Consider the following 20,144-nt stretch of genomic DNA (forward strand, 5'->3'; position numbering starts at 1 on the left):
TGTATTATGTTAGGTTGCCAAGAAATTAAAATATATATTAACATTCAAGAAGCATCACTGTTCCCCTTTTCATGGGTATTGTCTTTAATCTTGTACCGGTTTCCTTGTTGGAAATGTCGCGCCAAAACATGAACCTTTGTCTGTGAGGTTGACCTTTGACAATACTCATATGTATAGAGACTAGCAAGGTACATACTGGTATGTATAGAGACTAGCAAGGTACATACTCGTATGTATAGAGACTAGCAAGGTCCATACTCGTATGTATAGAGACTAGCAAGGTCCATACTCGTATGTATAGAGACTAGCAAGGTACATACTCGTATGTATAGAGACTAGCAAGGTACATACTCGTATGTATAGAGACTAGCAAGGTACATACTCGTATGAATAGAGACTAGCAAGGTACATACTCGTATGTATAGAGACTAGCAAGGTACATACTCATATGTATAGAGACTAGCAAGGTACATACTCTAGAGACTAGCAAGGTACATACTGGTATGTATAGAGACTAGCAAGGTACATACTCGTATGTATAGAGACTAGCAAGGTACATACTCGTATGTATAGAGACTAGCAAGGTACATACTCGTATGTATAGAGACTACCAAGGTACATACTCGTATGTATAGAGACTACCAAGGTACATACTCGTATGTATAGAGACTAGCAAGGTACATACTCTAGAGACTAGCAAGGTACATACTCGTATGTATAGAGACTAGCAAGGTACATAACTCTGGCTTAAGTAATTTCAGTTGTGAATTTGAGATGTTGTCTTTGAACTGTAAAACTAGAGCAAGCGTCAAAATACTTTTGTTTATTTATTTACGTATTCGATATTTGAGCATTACAAAAATTGATGGCATTTGTCCTCTGTTTTCTAAGGTTCATGAATTGCTGTACTTTTAAGCCTTTCAATATCTTGATAACTACCTGCATCGTCTTTTAATGTCATTTCTTTTCATGAACGATTTCCATTGAATGTAGGTATTGATCAGTCGACATTAATACATCGTAGCAAATGATCATCAATGTGTTACCTGTAAAATTACATACAAAAAGTACTCATAAACATTTATCGCATCGATGTGAGAAAAAGTTTGAGGCCTTCATGCGTCAGGATGTACCTTTATTTACGTCGTGAAGCAACATAAGTCCAAAGGTCGCGTCTTATAAACTGCATAGATCGAATACAAATATTGAAAAACACCAACGAATGAACGAATAAATTAATTAATTAAATAACGAACGAACGAATGAATGATTGAATGAATACCGAACGAATGAATGAACGAACGAAAGAATTAATGAATGAACGAACGAACGAAAGAATGAACGAATGCATGAATGTATGCCCATACTTTATCTACCTGATCTAAAATAAACAGAATGACCATAACAGTGGAGATTGGTGTCGCCGTTGTCGTGCACGTACTAACATTATTAATATGCGCTTTTTGCATGATTTCTGATAGTTGATATAGAGATTTATCAATGTAATAAAAATGAAATAACCCTGTTTCAAACAATAAAACTATCAATTTGATATGTTTCACTGTCCGTTCTACTAGCTAACTCAATTATCGGAGCGCACAGTTCACACTATCAACTACGTCATTTCCGAAACGTCGTCACGTTCGCGAACAGTTTGACGCGTTTTTGTAATTAATGTGCAGTTTTGAAAATGTATTTTGATAATTCTTTAACGCATATTATAAAAAGATAAAGGGGAAGTATATGACGATCTTACACTTAAAAAAATAACTATTCCCAAATCATAAAATTATAATTTGGTGTTTTAAGCCCGAAATTGTGGCATCTGCCCGCGGCATTGTCCTTGTTTGCGCATGTCGCAGAACATTATTGTGATGTTGTTTGTAAACAGTGACAGTTTAAACCTCACGTATGTTGATGACTCTACCGTGGGGAAATTTGCTAAAGATTCACTGGGCTGAATAAATTGTCTTTTCAATGGCATTAAATAGCTTCATTCGATCTTAACATATTGACAAAAAAACTAAATTGATAAAGATCTGATGATTGATTTGAAAGCGGGTTTTATTACATCAATGTCTTCCATTTACTTACATCAAAATATTCACTTCGAACGGGTTAAGAAGAGGCGGTACTGAATGGGATAATAGGTAATAGAATTTGACTTGGGATATTTGCTATGTGTATATTTAAGTTGTTGATACAAAGTGAAATGTAATCAAAATGTTGAATCGGTCAAATTTTAAATAATAAGCATTATAGTGGTACACCAATTTCTTCTTATTCTGCCAAATTATTTTTTAATCTTACTTTAAAGGACAATAAAGTGTGACACATGGACAACATACTAGTGTAACTGATATATGGACGGTGTATTGTGACAATAAGACAAGTAGGGGAATGATTAAAAAAATAAACAATGTAAAGACCATTTTACGAAAATCACGTTCTTGTAAACGAATTTTGTAGAAGAAAAAGTAAGCATAGTTATCTCCGGTTTGAAGGATACAAACAGGGAGAGGCAGCACGCCTCCTTACAAGCAAGGAAAGAAACTTTCGCCCGTGGCTTACTAGTGTCATGGCGTTCTGCGGGACAGCCTCCATTTGGGCGAAGCTGGCGTTTGTTGCCATAGTGATCGGACTGATCCTGTTTATTGTGGGATTCGCCACGCCCTCTTGGATGGTGTACCAAATCACGACCAGCAGTATCAGGGTGGGCCTCTGGCGGATGCGCTCATGCTCCAACAACGCATGTACAGACGAAGCGGTCAACTCTGCCTTGACAAATGGTCAGTTTCCTCAACTTTGGAAATATGTTTACTTAAAGCAGAGATAATCTCTTGTCACGGACAAAATTAGTAAAACAAATTCACATCAAATGAGAATGACAAAAAAATGTTTAAAAAAATCGAATTTACAAACAGGGCTTTATGGTAACCGTTTCCAGTAAATAGATTTAAAGGCGTACAATTACGTTTGTTCATAAAAATGTAGTTACGTTTAAGGTAGCATGTCTTATATTTTCCTGGGGTTGTTTTTTTCATAGGAAAATCAGTATCAAACTTCGGTAATAAAATAAAGGCGAGGCTCTTTGAGCGGCATAGACTGCCCTTTATTTCATTTAAAATTGGTGAAGAAAAACGGAAAAGTTATCTTTGTTTTAAGTCATCATTCGAAGCAAAATGTGGTATACACACACTGTAAATATCACCGCACCCGTTTCAGATACGTTCAAGGCGGCGCAGGTGTTTGCGATCTTCGCGTTCATCATGTTCCTGCTGTCGGCGGTAGCGGTGGGTGTGTACACGTTTGTCTCAGGGGCGCGTGGGAAGTGTATCGCCATCACCGCCGCCTCGTTCTGTCTTACCACAGGTAAAAAGGCACCACTACAACTAGGCATCTTTTTTCACTGCCCGGTATCGTCTTTCATCCCATATATGTGTCGTTCAGGCGGCTTGGCGCCCTACTAACGCGCGAACTAATAAGGGCGCAAATACGACAATTGCATACAAGGGTTGACGCCTTATTTTGTCGTTTGGTGATGTGTTCCGCCAACACGACAAAAACTATTTGTTTTCACGGCGCCCTTTAATAATTTTGTCGTTCTGGCTTGTTTGTGTGCTGGTGCCCCACCAAACACAATTAAACACAATTTAAGTCGTGATTGCGCCTTGCGGGGTCAGGCCATTATGCAGACACTAGAAGCAGGGCAGACCATGATGAGTATCACATTATGACGCACAGCCACCAATGATTATCCGCCACCTAAAAAGGTGCAAATACAACGTTTCCATACACATCAAATAAACATGACAAATAAACGAGCACGTGATATCAGTAACGATAGGTATACTTGTAATAAAACGTCTTACTGATCCTGTTAAATACGATCATTGCCGTAACCTAACCCACAGGCTACAGTACACATGTTACAACGCGCTTACAGGAGTTGTACACCATGTGTCTTCATCCTAACAATAAATATTCAGCAAAGCATGGATTTCTGATCTTGCCCTTTTTAGTACAGTGACCACATACCCTATCTCAGCTCTACCTGGTGGAATGGCTGCTGTAAGAAACAATCCGTACGATGCTTTCTAGTCCATATATGGGCTAACCATCCTTGTGGTTGATTGTTTATGATTTACTACTTTTAGAAATGACTGTATCTTTAACTGTATATTATTTCAGGGTTGCTGGGTTTCATCTGTATGATTGTATGGCTGGTGTACGTTCAAGATCCATACGAATCGTCTTGGTCCATGGGACTGGTAGTCCTTGGTTCCATCCTGGCGGCCATCGCCGGGCTGCTTCTCATACCAGATGTGCTCGACAACAGCGCATCCCCAAGGCGCAACCGAGCCGGCCCACAAGGAGGACGGTATTACTGAGGGGAGCGGACTGACATGTAGTGCCTGAAGTTGTCTTGGAAACGCTTTTGGAATGTTCATGATTTATAAAGAATGTGTCTTAAACACAGATAATCTTGTTACTAAATTTCAATATTGATTGATGACGCCTTATATAATATGATTGATATAAAACTCCGGTCCATTACTTCAACTAATTGAAAGTTGATTTTTCGCTGTTTAAAAATGTATTCCTATTCTCTCGAAATATTAACATATGCACAGGCAGAAACTTTACGACTGTATTTCTATTTCATTTTTTTTTTCATTCGTGGACTCGGCTAAACTTTTAGATTTTTCCCCTATGAATAACCTTTTTTCTGTCGTCCGCCAACGTGTGGCGGAAGCGGCCAAGAGCGTAGCTCCTTTTATTCACCGACACAATAACGACCAGTTCAACTGTCTGCATGTTTAATCGAACCATTTCAGGTTGTATGTAATATGGTCATTTCATACTATTAATTATATCAAATCATCTAGAAAAATGCGTTTTTCAAGACCCGAAGCCTTGGACTCGCTCTTAAATGATTCAGTATAGCTATGTTTGACCAAAATATGTGTAAATACTTGCTGGACATGTTATTAATGTTCCTTATAGAGCAATGTTAAAATAAAAGAATATTTCTAGTTTCGAGTCTTGGGTTAGTGTTATTAACACATGGCCCCATGTATGCACAGAGAACCGTTTGGCTCTCTAATGTTTATATTGACCTGCGAAATGAGTTTGTCTTAGTTGCAGGAAAATTCCCTGTACAATTCCCTCAACAGGGCAGTGTTTGAATCATGGCATTGAATGTACTACTTATGGTTGGCAAATCTAAGCTTGGCTTAGGATCTGTACCATGTTTATATATAATTAATGTATATATTAAGGACGATGAACGTTATACACGTCATAATTAACCGCTGTTCTGTTCAGTAATGCTCAATCTTAGTATTGCATGTGAATCGTCGCCTTTGCCAAATTATGTTGATTTTTGTAATATCTCTGAGGAAGGTCTCACCTCGGTCATGAAACAGCCGTGTCATTGACTTAGAGTGGAACTCGGTTCTGATAAAGTTGACCTGTTGTAAATACGATTTCTAGAAGATTTAAGTGTGGCATGTCTATATCCAGTGAAATTACCCTTTCATTTCTCATGATAGGCTTGATAAACAACGAGCGTTTATGCCAGCTCATAGAATGATTGGCCCAACTGTTACCATGAACGTTTCTACGTAGGACGTGAATATTGCGCCTTTTTTGTATTTCCTAATATATATATGATTCCAAAGACTTGCAACACCGGAGTAGAAATAAATACGGAAGAGAGGACAATTTAACTTCATTAAATCAAAGCAAGAATGTCCCAATTATGTGGGTAGAAACTAAACGAAATATTTAAAAAGATTTCTGCCGGGAAATCAGATCGCAAACGCTCTTTTTCTTCTCTCAGTCGAAAAAGGGAATTAAGGGATATTTTGGTATGCCATATATGTGTGTATTATTTCTGTGCCAAGTGTCCATGAATGTCTAAAAACAGTTTTTGCTCTCTGCCAATATCGACACGTATGCTCCGACAATACCTCTTGGCTTTTTCTTCAAAAAAGCAAGCTGAAAAAATATTCTTACGTAACTTTTTCAAAATAACCATGATGTTAATACGTTTGTTGTTTCTCTCAGTAGACAAAGGGCCACTACTGGTACTAATCTAGCCAGATCTCGTAATATAATGATATTCGTACTGACATGTGCCATGTGAATATCTTCGACTTCTGTCCTCCATGAAGAGTTACCCATGACCGGACAGCCGACATCACCAACGACAACGAAGCCAACACTCGGTAATCAAACAAACAAAATGAAAAGAGAACAAGTTATCAAGATGTTTTATTTACAATAATTTAAATTTCACAACTGCCACGGAAAAGATACTGAGTCAATATTCCAATAAAAAAAGAAGAAAACTAAAATTTACCTTATACACAATCAATATGACTTAACTAACATTAAGTTTTTGTCACTAAAATAATGGAAAATATTTTCTTATAATGACAATCCAATAAAATACAAAATACTAAGCTGATTTTCACATTATAGTCATAAGTCATATACAAAAAAACACAAAGTCAATTATCTATAAATACAAATGGCAATTTTTAATTGACAACAAAGATTCATGGCAATTTAGTAGTAACATATCACTTTAACAACATTCACCTTAGAAATACACCGTTCATCTTACTTTCAAATACATCCCACTTGTCAACATTTGTTTTTCTTCATATACACAACACTCCAAAACCTTCCATCTTACTAACAATAACCCTCACTCTCTGACAACTCAGTGTACTTTCAGCTTTACTGATCCACGAATCAGTGATCTAACATCATAGTCTGGAGTGCAAACAGAAAACTAGCATGCTTTCTTCTGAAGGGTAAGTTAAGGGACCAATTATAAATAATTCTATGAAACAGTACTTTTTTCTGATCTGATTTTTAGGTCATGCATGACAGATACACAGAACATTTAAAAAAATTATGCAATTGAGACTTCGACACTAAGAACACATTTTCTTGCCAGAAATCAGTAGGCAGTAAACATAAAATTTGAAACAGATACCCAATAGCTTTAGAGTAGTGGAAATAAGCATAAGCCTGCAACCTCTGCACTGGTCAACTGATCTCATCCTTGCTGAAAATCTTGATTTCATATAGCAGGGCTTGATGAAAATTTCAATGCCAAGCATTTTTGTATGAGTTCAGGCATGTTCATCCAAATGTCAAGTATTTCAATGACTTGCTTTATGCAATGCAAAGGATTTTTTTTTTAAGATACTGATCCCTGTAGCGTATAGAGCCCCAAATGCAGTGGTCAAAATTAACACAACCCTGCAACCCTAACAATGGTGATATTTTAACAAATTAGCCTAGTACATGTAGTAATGTAAGAAGTTAAGCTTATACATCAAAGACTCTTAATTTCAATGACTGCAAGTGTTGATGTGTCAGTGGGCGTATCTAGATAGGGGTGTCCAGATGGGCGTGTCAAGGGGCAGATTATCTGAGCCACTCCTGAAGCCGCTGTCGAGCCTCATTCACTCGAGCCTCCTGACTGTTCACATCCTCTTCTGACACCAACAGTTGCTACAAATACACAAAACTCATCAATGATCTAAATCAGTGATATAGGCATTGCAACACATGAATTTTTCATTGCTTACAAAATTGTGTCTTTCTTGGGAATTTTCAATGGAATATCTTGAACAGTTTTTGAGTTATACCCAAAAGTATTGCTGACGATTGAAATGACACCACTGTGCTATGGCAAAACATGGACACTTCAAAAAGTCATGTTATAATTAATGCAACATTTTACTAACACCCTATTGGAACATGCTGATATAGAACTTAAGTAGAAATTAATTTAGTTATGGAAAAGTTATATAGATGGCCTCACTTCAAAATGCCGAAGCTGCTTTTTTTCTGTTTCAGAATTTTTAGACTAAGGCGATGGTGATATTACAAGAGCAGACTATTCAGTTTTAGACAATTGTTTGAAGGCATACAGAAATGCTACTGTGTTCATGGGGCATATATTGTGAGGTTCGAAATAAGCTTATTTCTTGCATGTATTGTGGTTTGCATGATATTTACATATAACATAGCGTTTTAAGTACCCTGGTGCCTAAACAATTCTCATTGAGATACAGACAAACTAAAATAGTATTGAAAAAGACAGACTGAAGTGTACTGCTTGCAAAAATGATGACATGTACATGCCTATTTCAAGTATTAAGTTTGAAGACACCACAGTTATACCTGTATGTGTGGTTGTGAGACATCCATGTGTACCCCGGGGTTCTTATGTACACTGTTTTTGTGCCCCTGCTGGCCGACCACAGGGCCTGTACTCAGGTGGAGGGACGCAGAGATGCTCTGGAGAATGTTCTCTGTGCTCAGTTCAGGACCAACTCCTGCAGAATACAAAATTCAAAGCTTATATAATTTACGCTGTATGTCCAGTCAAAATAGTGATATGTTTTTAAACATAGGAGGCTTAGGAGCTACATGGCATTGGTAAAATGCTAAAATGGCTTAAACTTCATTTATTATGATACAAGTCAGACTGTTAAAAGATTTTCAATGATTGCATCTATGAAAATGTAGGAGTTTTTACTATATATAAATGTTTCATCAACATTTAAAAAGACTAGACACCAGATTATACCATTGCAATAAAGATAGGAAATTGTAAAAAACTTACCGTACATAAAATTGATATAGTCATGTACAACACGTTGAATCTTACTTACTGATGTATCAAATTGCTTACAACACATGTACCTTTCGCAGTTTTTTAAGATTTTTCCAATTCAAAATATACTGGATTTGTCTACCACGTAAATCCCAGTAAATTTCAAATTGCATCAGTATACGTATCTGTTCTCTCACATGACTTTCACGTACTAAATATACACACTATTAACTGGGAAACCATTATAAGCTGTTTTTAAATGGGTAAACTTTTGTCTATTACATTTAAACATATAACCCCCGGGGGGAAGGCACTTTTAAATTATACCACCCCCTTACAGAAGCAATTTGATATATTAACCGCCTCACACTAGTTTGTATACATAATTCTAGGAAATATTGTGTTTGCCAAATTTGGAAACATCTGGTGTCTAGTCCCTTTCATGGTCAAAATAATATATATTTGTTCATCATCTTTTTGATCATTATCAGTTAAATGGACCTTATCCAACTCTATCACCTGGGACACTGGTACCAGAATAACCTTGTCCCATTTAAAATATTATACCTTGTATATTTTTTGGCAGGTCAAGGGAGCGGAATATCTCCATAGTGCTGTCACTGGCCTTCCAACCCTGCAAGCGCTTCTCCCAGAACAGCTATATAAACAACAACATAACATAACTATGTGTATGCAATTCATTCAATCAATCAAACAATTCCTTTCAAAAGGGAATATCAAAGTGAATTTGGTTGAAATATTAAATTGACCCACTTACGCATTTTATTTTTTCAGTAACATGTATTATATATTATTGTTTCATGATATTTACATGAGCACCAAAAGCCAACACTTGCCAGATGCTTTTGCCTTTGTCAATAAAGGGCATAAATTAACAACAATTAATGTCAGAGTTATGGGCCATGCTACATAGAAATGTCAGAGTTATGGGCCATGCTACATAGAAATGTCAGAGTTATGGGCCTTGCTACATAGAAATGTCAGAGTTATGGGCCATGCTACATAGAAATGTCAGAGTTATGGGCCATGCTACATAGAAATGTCAGAGTTATGGGCCATGCTACATAGAAATGTCAGAGTTATGGGCCTTGCTACATAGAAATGTCAGAGTTATGGGCCATGCTACATAGAAATGTCAGAGTTATGGGCCATTATACATAGAAATGTCAGAGTTATGGGCCATGCTACATAGAAATGTCAGAGTTATGGGCCATGCTACATAGAAATGTCAGAGTTATGGGCCATAATACATAGAAATGTCAGAGTTATGGGCCATGCTACATAGAAATGTCAGAGGTATGGGCCATGCTATATAGAAATGTCAGAGTTATGGGCCATGCTACATAGAAATGTCAGAGTTATGGGCCATCTACATAGAAATGTCAGAGTTATGGGCCATGCTACATAGAAATGTCAGAGGTATGGGCCATGCTACATAGAAAGATGCATATTATCACTGGTCACAATTATAAAGTTTTATGCAAATATCTTGAATTTTTCTTGTCAGAGTAATGGCCAAAGGCTTAAGTCTAAGTTAAGAGTGACTATGTCCACTGACATTAGCAATATGACCACACTTGGTCGATTTTTACTAAAAAGGAATAGCTCTGCTAAAATTAAAATATTATTTTCTTATGTACCTGTTTAGGAGGCTCCTGTGGTCCGTGTTTCAGGTCTGTCTTTGTCACACTGTCATTGTGATTCCTGATCACTGTCACAGGCTGCTTAAATATTGAAGCTGTCTGCCGAATCGGCAAGGCAAGGTTGGTATCATGTCGCATACCTTAGTTCATAAAGAAAGAATAACAATGGAGTAATACACATTAATGTAATTGAAAGACTGGATTGCCTGCAAAGACTTTTAGAGAGTTGAAAACATAGTGCTCAAGATGTGAAATACAAGAAAAGGTAAGCAGTACAACAATTCCAACGATCTGTACAACTTACTTTGTATGGTAACATGATTAAACTCCAGATATGGCAATTTGAAAGCAGAAATCATTAATTTCAGTGAAAATAGCACAAAAATTGCACTTAACACTAGCACAATGATATAATGATTTGCTTCACGCCTACCTCTAGCATAATGATATGAAGTAATCTGCTTCATGCTTACCTATAGCATAGTTATATGAAGTTAACAGGGTATGTGTTTCATGCTTAATTCTAGCATAATAAAATAATCTGATCAGCTTCATGTTTGCCTCTTACATAGTAATATGTAGCAAACTGATTCACGCTTACCTCTAGCATTTTAATATGAAGCAACCTGATTCACACTTGCCTCTAGCATAACATTATGAAGAAACTTTCAAGCTTACCTCTAGCATAATCACACTTATATGCATCAAGTTATCTGCTTCATGCTTACCTCTAGCATAATCACACATGCATCAAGTTATCTGTTTCATGCTTACCTCTGGCATAATCATATGAAGATCCTCTCTGTCTCTTTGTTTTTCTCAGAGAGCTACTAATAATCTTTCCAGCACGGAAATCAAAAGCACTTAAGTCAAAATTTTCTCCAAGGTATTTTGCTAGGTGAGGTTTACTTCTGATTTTGACACCGTCAGGGCTGAAAAAACATAAGAGAATGGCATTTAGCATGAATTGATTATCGTTAATTAGTTTTCATAAACATTGCATATAGAGCAAAAGTAATCACATTTCAAGGCTTTGTTTACCCTTCTAAAAGTGACCCCCATCCCAATCCCAGGTATTGCACCAGATGTTTTCTGACCCCTGCTGTTATAGCCCTTATCAGATGAGATCAATATCATTGTATAATATATTATAAACATCATCATGAAAATATAGGATCTGTCTTGATTGGTCATATAAAACACAATTTTATTCAACAAGTTCAAGAAACGTTTGTCAATTATTATTATTATTACTTTTTGAGTTGTCATTAAATAATTTCAACAACTTGGGTTGAGAGACTTACTGCAAACTACATGTACTACAATACATGTAACAAATACACCCTGCTCTGGCACTAGAGCCACACTAAAAGGGCTGATCAGCTAAATAAGATAAGACTTAGCTCAGTCAGTATGGTAAATTTGTAAACTCAACCAATGTTTAATATGGCAGATTACTCTTGTGAAGCTTGGAAGTGAACATGGTTTACTACCAATAAGAGTATTTGTTATTTACTTTTTTAATTAACCAGCTATTCGGGCAACCTATCTTTTTGGAAATTTACATACCAGAAAAAATATTTACGTGCCCCAAATGATTTTTTGTAATTTGTGGACTGTAAATGCTCAAAAAAGACAAAGTTTACTTAGAGAATTGTTTGACTTGAAACATAATACACAGGAGCCCTTTATTTAATATCTACTGTACATATATGTAGCAAGGTGCATATTTCTGTATTTTATCTGTTTGTGTGTTTGGTATGGTTCTGTATTGAATATTGTCTTGTATTGTTTGTGTATTTGTTGTCTCGTTGTGTTACGTGGTTATTGTCCTAAATGTGTTACTGTCCGTCGATGTACGAGTGCGTCAGAGAGTAAATACTGGTTTTGCGGGTTGATCTATATTTATGAGAGTGATTGATTGGTTAATAATGCCCTTCTCTCCTTTTCCCGCTTCATTGCACATGCCCTTATTAACATATACATATCAATCATTCTACTCTGAATCTTCAACAATAGTCATCGACTATAACATTTGTGACTTATTGATTTATAACATAAGCATACTCGCTCTTTTGAGCAGAAACATTGTAGTTCTATTTATGTAATTATTATTTAGACGTGCCTGGTAAGTTTGTTATTAATATGTCTTAGAATGTTTTATGTATTAGACCGCGAAGACTTCGTTGATATATGCCGATCACTGCCCATTGTCATTGTATTTTGTGTATTACCGTAATTAGTAATATGATTAGCATATACTTTTATATGTTTTATTATATGTTTTATTATATCAGTCATTGAAATTAGACTTTTGGATGAACAAGCCCGAATTTTTTATTCTATTGCTTGGCATCAAATATTTAACAAGCCCTGCTATATAAAATTCTGAATTTGAGCAGGCCGGAAGATATCAGGCACTGCGGTTGTTTTCTTTATTTGAGTTTATCAAGATCTGCCCGAATCTGCCGTGATGCCATCACAACTTAAATTGTTTTTTAAATGACATGAGTGACATGAAATAGAAGTGACAGCATTTCACAGTCTAATCCAGACATTGGAAGACTTGAAGAAAAAGAGTGTCAGATACAAGAGATCTGAGTGCAGTAACCTAGCTTTTTATGAAGATATATTTTAGTTCTTAATCATGCTCGCTGTAAAGCACTGATACACTGGATACAAGTTACCTGGGTTGAACAATTACTGAGTACACCATAATATATTGTCCAAGTACTACCCTTTAAATGACGTACGCTAGACAAATGAGTTACTGGTACCATATTTTAATGTCTTTCAGTTTAATGTGGCCAATGTTTGAACCCCTGACTTTCCGCATTCAAAGGCAAACAATCAACCACTGAGCGGTAGCTATCGGATAATCCAAATAATTGTACGTTTAAGGATTTTTTTACGTTTTTTGATATGGCAAATCCTTCACGTACAAATTGTTCAGTATCAAAAGTGAGTAGTTTTTCCGATCAGGATTCCGGGTTAAAGCATTTAACATCTAAACAATATCATAAAAACAAGAAATATGTTATTTTATATCAGTTCCATACATAAAAATGTCATATCCTACGAATGAATATGAGTTTGACGTGTTTTTTTCATTTCTTGCTGTCCAAACATAGTGATATATACATGAAGGGCACCTGCAAGGCTTCAGTACACAATTTTTAAACAATCGGAACATTTCTGCCATGGCCGAGTTGTTACGATTATATTTACGAGGTCTATCTCGAAGCTTGTCGGAGGTGGCCGAGTTATTACGATTGGGTCGAGTTGTTCCGCTTGGCATAATTATTGTCTGTCTCAGTCAACTTTCGTTTTTATTGGAAAGGTAAATAATGTGTTTTAATGTATTAAATGCTTGTTTTGTGCAAAATATCTTTTCACTTACATGGTAAAATATGAATATAAAAATTACTGGTTGAGAAGCAGTTTCCGACGGAAAGCAGTGTCCGACAAATCGTTTTTTCGCGTACTTTCTTTAGATCTTCATAAAGAAGGTACTGCAATTCAACTATATGGTAACTAGGCAATCAAAAGTTGAAATTCTTACCGAGACACGTAAGTAACTTTTATCATTATTTAATGTTTAATGTTTATTTTTCATTTTGTACACAAACTTGCACGTGGGGGATCGGCAAGCCCAGCGTATTGCACATGCGTGTGAACCTAACTTGCATATCTATGAATAGCTACAAGGTTTTCCTAAATTGACTTATACAGATGATGATCATTGTGTACATATTTGTGAACACTGGTGTCATGCTTGTTTCGCACCCACATTCACTTAAATGCATACAAACACAAGTTTCCATCAAAAATAAATCAAAATATCATTGATATTCAGTGTCTGCCTCATTTCGAGTATGAATTGACTGTCGTAAATTTTAAGGATTAAATTTTTCGTAAATGCTGAAAAATTAAATAATATTTCTCTTATTACAGTCTTATATTTAGTTATATTAAATAAACCGATTATAAAAACACACAATAGGCACCTTTTATATGCCACACATTCGATTTGTTGGAAACTGCTTTTGATCACAAGCTAATCAGAACAATGTAAGTACCCTCTTTGCGCCCCTATTAGTTACACTATATGTGACATCACACATGTGAAAATATATCAACAATGGCAGCTTGAGCTATAGTTATCTAAAATGTCAACAATTTTAGTAGGTATTTAAACACATATAAATAATTCAATAAAAACGTATAAAAACTGTCGGAAACTGCTTCTCAACCAGAAATGATCAATTTAAACCATAAAATACTTCGTTTACTACAATTTCAATATTTGTTGTTTTTAGCACAAACCCGTTTAGATGTTAGGGATTGGAAGAATCCCGTATAACACGTCTATTAATTTTAGACTAGCTATCGGAATGATCCCGGATTTTCGTTAAATATAGTTCCCCGAATCAAGCGTCTACAAGACATTGAAGAGCAATCTAAGTAACTAAACACAGTTTCAGTCATATTTTTCAGAACATCAGCTATGTTTACCTTATGTAGTAAACGTCTGTCCTGCCTGCAGACAGTCCGCACTGACGGACGCACTCTTCACGCGTCCAGCCCGGTGGTAAACCGGGAACTTCCCTTCTTTTGTCCATCTTTGTTTTTGGTTAGAAGACGCTTGTATCAATTGTTTTCGTTAACAGTTATAACGGCCTTCAGTGCGGTGCGTACGGCATCGTTACCAATCTTAAAAATACAGTGATCTCCCATGTTGGCAAGTAAATATATTTAAAAAAATAAAATATGAATGAATCCAGAAATGATTTCAGCAAGCAGCAATAAGCCCAAAAATGTTTGGGATAAATCGGGGGTGTTTTCTTGATGAAATTATCTTTCTATTTCACTTGTCAGATATGTACTTTTAAATTATTACCTTTTTATCTTTGTGATGATTTAAACGATATTTATGATAGAATTCTGCCAGATTTACATGACAATAGTTTTGCTGAATCGTGTAGTAATTTTAACTGCTTTGAACTTAAAGGACTTCATTTTATTCATTTCAACATACGATCTCTTTTACCAAAGTTGCCCGAAGTGAGACATTTAATTTCAAAATATAGATTTGCAGCCATAGCGTTTTCAGAGACCTGGCTGGACAGTTCAGTTATGGACTCGGAAATACAAATCCATGGATACAATGTGATCAGAAAGGACCGGAACAGACAAGGTGGTGGAGTTTGCTTATACGTTAATGAAGATCTGGCGTTCACCGAAAGACGGGACCTAGAAAAGGACAATATTGAAGCAGTTTGGGCTGATATTTTATTACCAAAAACCAAACCTATTTTAATAGGGTCATGTTATAGACCACCTAAACAGACAGATTTTGTTGATATTTTTGAAAATGTTTTATCTATGGTTAGATCTGACACAGAATGGTACATCCTTGGTGATTTTAACATTTGTTTTTTTGCAAAGAAATCAGCTCTTTTTAAAAGGTTTGAACAAGTTCTAAATATCTTTAATCTAAAACAGATAATAAATGACCCTACCATAATCTCAGAGTCCTCCTCTTCTGTGTTAGATCACATTTCATGTAGCCATCAAGACAAGATTGTTCAGTCTGGTACTCTTCTGATAGGTCTCAGTGATCATTTGCCTGTATTTTGCACGCGTAAAACACAGAAAGGGACGTATAATAAGCATAAGAATGTTGTTATAAGATCTTTGAAACATTACAATGTAGATCATTTTATTCACAAACTTAAACTCTGCGATTGGTCAAACATGTTTATTGCAAAGAGTGTAGAAGATTCATGGCTATCTTTTAAAGAAACATTTCTGTCAGTTTTGAACACTGTTGCTCCTGCTAAGGAAGTCAGACTAAAACAAAGAAGTGAAACATGGTTAGATTCTAACATTCTGTAACTCATCAGTCAAAGAGATGCTTTTTATTTCAAATTTAAAAAATACAAACAGAAGGAAATGTTAGATAAATATCGTTTTTACAGAAACCTTGTTCAGAAAGAAGTAATTAAGGCCAAATCAGAATATATGTCGAACAAGCTGGAAGAAAATAAAAATGATCCAAAAAAGCTGTGGTTAGATTTAAAAAATCTTGGATATAGTAGTAAAAGTAAATCTTCTCCAAATATTGTTTTGAACATTGATGATGAAAATTGTTTTGAACCATGTCAGATTGCAAATCACTTTAATACTTTTTTTTTACTACTGTAGCCTCAACTTTAGTAAAAAAAAAAAACTACCTTTGCCCTTCAAGTTGTTTAACTATGAGTCTGACTGTTTTAAACGATTTTATAAAGATAGAAATCCTGACTCTGTTAACTTTAAACTTCACACTGTTAGTGAAGAATACATTTACAAGGAACTATGTAAACTAAATTGTTCAAAAAGCACAGGGTTAGATAACATTCCTGCACGATTTTTAAAAGATGCTGCACCATTTTTAAAGATACCAGTAACATTTCTGATAAACAGCTCTATCACAAGTAGCATTGTACCATCTGAACTCAAAAATGCTAAAGTTAAACCATTGTTTAAGAAAAACAATAGATCTGATGTTTCAAACTATCGACCTGTAAGCATACTATGTATAGTCTCAACAATCTTAGAAAGAGTTGTATACAACCAACTAGAATCTTTTCTTGTTAAACATGGATTATTATACGAACTTCAAAGTGGTTTTAGATGTAACTATTCAACTGACTCCTGCCTAATTCATTTGACCGACCATATCAAAGATCAAAATTCCAAAGGTCTATATAGATATACAGGAATGATTATGCTGGATCTTCAAAAGGCGTTTGATACCGTAGATCACAAAATTCTATGTCAGAAGTTAAAAGAAATTGGTGTGGATTCAATTGAGTGGTTTCAATCATATTTATCTGGTCGTAAACAAGTTGTCAATGTAAATAATACAACGTCTCAATTCATGAACATCTCTTGTGGCGTTCCTCAAGGAAGCATACTTGGACCGTTGCTGTTTTTATGCTATGTCAATGATATGAGTATAAGCATAATTGAAAAATGTAAATTAATATTATATGCAGATGATAGTGCTATCCTTTTCTCTCACAAAGATCCGTCTGTTATTATTAATGTACTCGGCAAGGAACTTGAAACTGTAGTAAGTGGTTAGTTGACAACAAACTGTCTTTGCATCTTGGAAAAACAGAATGTATTTTATTTGGGTCTAAAAGGAAACTAACAAAAGTTGATAGCTTTAATGTAAACTGCAATGGCCATATCATAAAACCTAAACAATCCGTTAAATATCTTGGAAGTATACTGGACAATGATCTCAGTGCTGCATCTATTGTTAACAATATTGTCAGTAAATTTAATTCTAGGTTAAAAAATTTATATAGACAAAATCGTTTTTTTAGATATGAAACTAAGAAGATTGTTACGTAACTCCTTAATACTATGTCATTTTGACTATGCATCTACATCTTGGTACAGTGGTATATCTAAACAATTCAAGAACAGATTACAGGTCTCTCGGAACAAAGTTGTCAGATTTATTTATGGCTATGAGTGTAGGACTTCCCTGAAAGTCTCAGCTTTCAATGATATTGGATGGCTTAATATAGAAAACAGGATAAAGCAACTACGACTAAACCATGTACATAAAATCTTTAATAGCAAATGCTCATCATACTTACATGAACATTTTACTTTAGTCTCATCCACACATTCTTACAACAGTAGACATAGTGCTGGAAATTTTAAAGTGCCACAGGCTAACAGTTTTATATTAAATACTTTCTTTTATCAAGCAATCCAGGACTGGAACAGTCTTCCAATAAAGTTAAAAGAATTGAAAAATAGAATACTTTTAAAAAAGAAGTGAAATCACATCTCATTGTTGGTATGAAATGTGCAGAAATGGAAGATTTCCTATTTTATTAATTGTTATTCATTTAATATTGCATATCAGTTCTAAGATTTTTGTCATATTATGCTTTTAAAGTGTCATATGGTTTTAACAATCGGTTGCATTATAACTGTAAAAGTTCGATCTCAAACATTTAATCATTCTTTAACTGGTCAAGAGTTCATGCATGTTATTTTTGTATAAGAAAACCTAATTTAAAAAGCTTACAACTGAAATCTGGGCAAATAATTACAGTTGTCATAAGGACCCCATTGGAAATAAGTTGAATAACTTTAATGGGTTATCCTGTGTTATATATTTGTCACATTGAATTAAATCTTTATTAACGCACGTATGTATCCAAAGCATTCTAATGATGTTGTGCTTTAGTATAGATATCATCACTAATACTTTGTTAATCAGTCTGTGTTATAACTTTATGAGATATTTGGTTTGTTACTATGACATATATATATATATATATATTAGGGATGCAAACGAATATTCGAATATTCGAACGAACGTTTAGTATTCGAATGTTAAAATCGGTATTCGAATATTCGATTATTTTTTTCAAAAAATAATGATATAAACCTTGAGTCTTTAGGGCAGTTGTTGTGTTTAAAATTTTATTGTCTTGTTTTTACAACAATACGCATCTTGTGCCTGAGGCGTTAACGAGATGACAATCGAGTGTGCGTCATGTGTCAATTAGGGATCGATCGTAGGGTACTATAAACAGTGTCCATAATTGTAAAATAACTGGCTATTAGGAAGTGACATCAAACAAGTTTAATTGATTTTCAGTTCTTTTACATGACCATGCCAATTAAGAATTTAAGGAAGCGGCCTTCACACCCTCTTGTCAGTTTGCCTGCCAATTAAGCTGAGCAATATTGCTCAAATCGGTGATTGATATTATACGCTGAAAGTAGATACCACTTCATTCCTTCAGAATATATGTTCGCAAAACATTATAAGTTAAACTTATTATTATTATTATTATATATTAGATTTGTATTTCTTAACAACGTAAAAGATGCCAGCCACATCTGAAGTATGGACTTATTTCACGCGCTCTGTTGACAAGAAATCTGTCACGTGCAAACTATGCAGTGTGAGGTTGTCGTACATGGGCACGACGACTAATCTCTGGAATCACGTGAAGGCTAAGCATCCGAGTTCTCAAAGTGAAAGCAGTAAACAGCAATCAATGAAAAAGTTTACCGTTTCTGGTCTTAAACATGATTTGTGTTCTGGGTGCTTTGGGCAAACACTGCAGCTGGCCATCAAGCCGGCATTTGCTCTCCCGGATGTCAACAGGGTCGTCTCCAGATGTCGTAAGCTGGTCGGGCACATCAAACACTCGACTACATTGACGGCCGAAATGCGCAAGCGCCAAGCTACTCTAAAGGTGCCCAAACACGAGCTGGTGCAGGATGTTACAATTCGATGGAACCGACCTGTCCGACCTCATGCTGGACACTCGGGTTACCCGGAAGGCCGACCAGCACCTGTCGTTGAAGGACGGCGAGTGGACCGTCGTCTCCGAGCTGAGTGACGTACTCAGTCATTTGACTGAGACGACTTCGTATATGTCAACGGAGAAGAACGTGTCATGCAGTGAAGTTTATCTCATCGTGACAAGTCTTTTGGACAACACACTCCGTGCATGCGAGGCTGATTCCCATGTCATCAAGGAAGTGAAGGGTGTTATTGCTGCTGAGCTTCGTCGCCGCTTCCGACCTTTGAACGATGCCACCGCCACATCCACCCTAGTCCTTGCCGCTCTATTGGACCCCCGCTACAAAGACCTGGACTTCCTGTCAACGGAACAGCGGCGCTAAACGGAAGACGCACTCGAGAGTAGATTGGACGATGTTCCATTTCGGTTGCCAACCCCGACGAGAGTGCGTCAACACCCTCCAAACGACCCCGTCTTAGCTTCATGGTTCCAAAGACG

General features: G+C 35.9%; 2 protein-coding genes across 2 annotated transcripts; one reads left to right on the plus strand and one right to left on the minus strand.

Moving 5' to 3' along the window:
• Positions 1 to 2,027: 2,027 nt before the first annotated feature.
• LOC128228369 (uncharacterized) lies at positions 2,028 to 5,036 on the plus strand. The gene is made up of 4 exons (XM_052939656.1): positions 2,028 to 2,150; positions 2,318 to 2,789; positions 3,226 to 3,372; positions 4,192 to 5,036. The coding sequence occupies exons 2-4, from the start codon at positions 2,579 to 2,581 to the stop codon at positions 4,389 to 4,391; spliced, it is 558 nt and encodes a 185-aa protein (XP_052795616.1). The 5' UTR covers positions 2,028 to 2,150; positions 2,318 to 2,578; the 3' UTR covers positions 4,392 to 5,036.
• Positions 5,037 to 6,262: 1,226 nt separating this feature from the next.
• On the minus strand, positions 6,263 to 14,965 carry LOC128226705 (methyl-CpG-binding domain protein 2-like). Its single transcript, XM_052936689.1, has 6 exons — positions 14,827 to 14,965; positions 11,086 to 11,243; positions 10,309 to 10,451; positions 9,215 to 9,305; positions 8,212 to 8,366; positions 6,263 to 7,536 (listed from the first exon to the last, which is right to left on the minus strand). Exons 1-6 carry the CDS (start codon positions 14,931 to 14,933, stop codon positions 7,450 to 7,452), a joined length of 741 nt encoding a protein of 246 aa, XP_052792649.1. The 5' UTR covers positions 14,934 to 14,965; the 3' UTR covers positions 6,263 to 7,449.
• Between the last annotated feature and the right edge of the window lie 5,179 nt (positions 14,966 to 20,144).

Source organism: Mya arenaria, chromosome 3, assembly GCF_026914265.1.
Source record: "Mya arenaria isolate MELC-2E11 chromosome 3, ASM2691426v1".
NCBI lineage: Eukaryota > Metazoa > Mollusca > Bivalvia > Myida > Myidae > Mya > Mya arenaria.